The sequence below is a fragment of the Rhincodon typus genome, chromosome 7, assembly GCF_021869965.1.
Source record: "Rhincodon typus isolate 14 chromosome 7, sRhiTyp1.1, whole genome shotgun sequence".
Lineage (NCBI taxonomy): Eukaryota > Metazoa > Chordata > Chondrichthyes > Orectolobiformes > Rhincodontidae > Rhincodon > Rhincodon typus.
In genome coordinates this window covers 97,245,903-97,250,245 of record NC_063338.1, presented here as the reverse complement: position 1 = coordinate 97,250,245, position 4,343 = coordinate 97,245,903, and the positions used below count along the sequence as shown (strand labels likewise).

Here is a 4,343-nt window from a genome sequence, read left to right as displayed (position 1 = left end):
GCAGGGACAGCACAGGGTTAGATACAGAGTAAAGCTCCCTCTACACTGTCCCCCATCAAACACTCCCAGAACAGGGACAGCACAGGGTTAGATACAGAGTGTAGTTCTGTGTCACACGCTGTTAGAACAGGAGAAAGTCTCCTTATCTTGGTGAGCTGACACTCTCGTATATCGCATCCTGTAGCTCAAGTACCTCCCCCCAACTCCCTGCTACTGACAGCCCAGTGACCCCCACACTGAGTGACCCCCCCCGCACTGAGTGACCCCCCTGCACTGAGCCCCCCCCCCCGCACTGAGTGACCCCACCCCCACCCCACTTCCCCCACGCTGAGTGACCCACCTGCGTTGGGAGGGCTGGCCCACTGGAAGGATCTTGTCTTCGTAGAATTTCTTCATGGCAAATCGATCCAAAGCTTGGTCAGCACTGTCGGAGGGGGACAGGGCAGGGTAGATGATGGGGGAGGTGTGAGAGTGCGGGTGGTGGGGAGGGGTGTGTCAGGTTGTGTGGGAGGGGGAACAACAGGAAAGGTTGAGCTCAGAGTGTGAAGGCAATGGCTATGTAATCACAAACTCAGGGAATAATGTGTCCATAAGCAACACATACTCATTGCACTGTTCATACAGGCACACCATCAGCAACTGTGTGCTTAATCGGAACATAAGGAACAGGAGCAGGAGGAGGCCATTCAGCCCCTCGAGCCTTCTGCCACTCGACACCTTCTCCTTTGGCCTTGGACATCAATCTCTCTTTCGCACCCACTCCCATCTCTCTCCGTCAAACCAAGAGAACAAAGATCTGTCTGTTCCAGCCTTAAATATGTTCAACAATGGAGCATCTGCAATCCTCTGGAGTCAAGAATCCTAAAGTCTCATACCCCTCTGAAGGAGGAAATACCGTCTGCGTCTCCATGGTAAATGTATCCTCAGACTGTGCCTCTCTCCCCATTTTGAGGACCTCCCCTCGCAGTCTGAGGGTAAACAAGATCTCAGTATTGATCCTGTCAGACCCCTTCAGAATCAGGTCCACTTGAATACAGTCGCCTCTCATTTTCCCAAGTTCCAAAGAGTCTTGCCCCATGTAACCCAAACTCTCATCATTGCACAGCCCCATCAGCACCAACCAGAGAAGCTGCGCTGTACCACCATCAAAGCAACTGCATCCATCGCGATGTGACACCCACATCCTGTGAACAATCAAAGTAACAGAGGGTGGGTACCGACAGTCTCCTTTATTCATTCACAGGATGAGGGCATCGCTGACCTGGCAGCATTTATTGCCCATCCCTAATTGCCCAGAGGGCAGTTAAGAGCCAACCACATTGCTGTGGGTCTGGAGTTACATGTAGGCCAGACCAGGTAAGGATGGCAGTTTCCTTCCCTAAAGGGCATTAGTGAACCAGGTGGGTTTTTCCAACAATCCACAATGGATTCATGGTCATCATTAGATTGTTAATTCCACATTTTTTTAATTGCATTCAAATTCCACCATCTGCCATAGCAGGATTCAAACCTGGGTCCCCAGAACATTATCTGGGTCTCTGGATTAACAGTCCAGGCAATAACACCACTAGGCCATTGCCTCCCCCTGACACTGGGAGTATTTGTTCATATTACTGGAGTTTACAAAGTTGGAGCCTCCTGACTGAGATTGCAGGAGAGAGCAGGTCTGAAGGTTTGAACGAGAAGGGAGTTCAGCCTCAGGTCTGGGCTCCTACCTGGCCGAGATGTTGCTGTAATGCATGTAGGCAGCAATGACAACTCCAGTGCGACCACGGTTTCCCTGGAGATGGAGGAAACACAACTGAATTAATGCCAGGAAACTACCACAGGCACAATCATTTCACCCAGCACCCAGTATAAGGGAAGAGCAGAGGAACTACTTGTGTATGATCACCTTGATCTGTAGCCGACTGTAGCCTGGTATTGTAAGGACTCATCCAGATGCTTGTTAAATGTTGTGAGAGAACCTGCCTCCACCAGCCTCACAAACGTTCCATATTTGTTTCAGCCTCTGAGTGAAAACATTCTCCCTCAGAACCTGTAAAAACCATTTACTCCTCACCTTAAACCTTTGCCCTCCGGTCTTAGAATATCTGCCATGGGGAAAAGATTTTCATGAACGACCCTGTCTATGACTTGCATAATTTTGTATAACTCAGTCAGATCCCCTCCCCCTCAGCCTTCTCCGCTCCAGGGAAAACAAACCCAGCCTATCCAGTCTCTCCCCATAACTGAGACTTTCCATCCCAGTCAATATCCTGGCGAATCTCCTCTGCACTCTCTCCAATGCAATAGTGTGGTGACCAGGACCGCACATACACAGTGTTCCATGTTGATGGGTTTGCATTATATTATTGGCTTGTGAAGCAGTGAGGGGGAGAACTTGTGACTTTTGAGTTCAGAAGATTCTGCCTGGCAACCACTTTCTGATTGTTTGAACTGCAGCGGTTCAAGAAGGCAGCTCACCACCACCTTCTCAAGGGGCAACTAGGGACGGGCAAGTGCCGGACCCATGTCTCATCAGTGAATTAAAGAAAAGAGAAACATCCAGAGCCTCAAAACAGAAAGTGTCCATCTCTCTCTCTCTCTCTTCCTCCATGTGCCGATAAAAGCACAAACCTGAAAACATTAAAAGAAAGAATCCTAATGAGAAAACACCCAGGTTTCCCTGATCCATAATCAAATCGAAGAACAACGGTCACTTAACAGAACAGCAGCTTGCCATTGGTGTGAAAGTAACAAAATGACTCTGAGAAAATATTTAACCCATCTCTGAAATCTGAATTTGTGATCTTTAAAATTTTGGTTCCCCTGTCTATAAATATTTACCATCCTCACTATATAAGTTAAACTATGTGTGTTTTATGTGTGTGTGAAAGAGAGGCAGTATGTGTGTGTCTTTTGAAGGGGTGCAGTTTAAGTTGCATAAATTAGAAATCCTTTCTTTTCATTGAATCCCTGCGGTGTGGAAGCAGGCCATTTGGCCCATCAAGACCACCCCCCTACCCTACCCATGTAGCCCTGCATTTCCCCCTGGCTAACCCCACCTAACCTGAACACTACGGACAATTTAACATGGCCAATCTACCCTAACCTGCACATCAATAGACTGTGGGAGGAAACCAGGGCACCCAGAGGAAACCCACACACACACGGGGAGAATGTACAAATTCCATACAGACAGTTGCCTGAGGCTGAGTTCGAACCCGGGTCCCTGGTGCTGTGAGGCAGCAGTGCTAACCACCCAGCCATCATGCTACCTCTGTCTTTTATCAAAGGCAAGCATGTTACAATAAATTTATTTTCTGTTAATGGCAAAACCTGGTGTGAATTGTTTTTTTGTCCTGAATAGCAGTCAGGGCAAAATTGGGCAAATTGGTCACTTTGGGCGTCTCACTGGGATTTGATATATTTTGTGATGGATGTGGAACAGTGAGGTATAATTATCTATACACTATTCTCAGGTACATTATAACAATGTTAATCAGTGGTGGGGACAGAAGGTATAAGGGCTAAGTTTGCTGATGGCACAAGTTAAAGCAGGAAAATAAGTGATGAAGAAGACATAAGATGGCTACAAAGGGACAGTGATAGATTTACCAAGTGGGAAAATCATCAGCACTTGGACTATAATGTGGGAAAATGTGAACTTGTTGGCGTTAGCAGAAAAATGAATGAATCAGTACGCAACTTAAATGGAGAGATAGCGCAGGACTCTGAGGTACAAAGGGATCTGGGTGTCCTGGTACATGAATCAGCAGGTACAGCAAGTGATTAGTAAAATAAACAAAATATTGTTGTTTATCGCAATGGGAATAAGATATAAAAAAGGGATGTTTTACAGCACTGTACTGGGGATTGGGAAGATCATATCAGGGGAACAGTGTCAAGTTCTGCTCTCTTTACCTGAAAAAGGATGTAAATAAGTTAGAAGCAGTTCAGAGAATCACAGAGGCACAGAAGGTGTTACAGCTTGGAACGAGGCCATTCAGCCATCGATTCTCTGCTGGCTTTTCAAACATTACCTTATGCCAATCTCCATTCTCCCCATAACCCTGCACAACATTCCTACCCAAAAACAATCCAGAGCACCTCGTGACTGCTTTAATTGAACCCGCCTCGATCACATTTTCCTGGCAGTGCATTCCACACTCTTGCTGAGTGAAAAAGTTTTTTTTTTCACATCGCCCTTGCTTTGTTTGCATATCACTTTAAATCTTCTTCATTTATGAGCAGGAACAGAGAAGGTTCGCTCGACTCAGCCCTGGGATGAAGAAACAGAAACAGAAGTTGCTGGAAAAGCTCAGCAGGTCTGGCAGCATCTGTGAAGGAAAAAAAAGAGT

General features: G+C 46.7%; 1 protein-coding gene across 1 annotated transcript in view; it reads right to left on the bottom strand.

Moving 5' to 3' along the window:
- The window catches only part of LOC109937127 (tensin-1-like), a 112,114-nt gene that overhangs the window by 107,197 nt on the left and 574 nt on the right, over positions 1-4,343 (bottom strand). Inside the window, exons 2-3 of the mRNA XM_048599287.1 lie at positions 1,716-1,820; positions 341-424 (exon numbers count right to left, since the gene is read on the bottom strand). Of these exons, the coding sequence (XP_048455244.1) occupies positions 341-424; positions 1,716-1,820 (189 nt within the window). The remainder of the gene's footprint in view (positions 1-340; positions 425-1,715; positions 1,821-4,343) is intronic.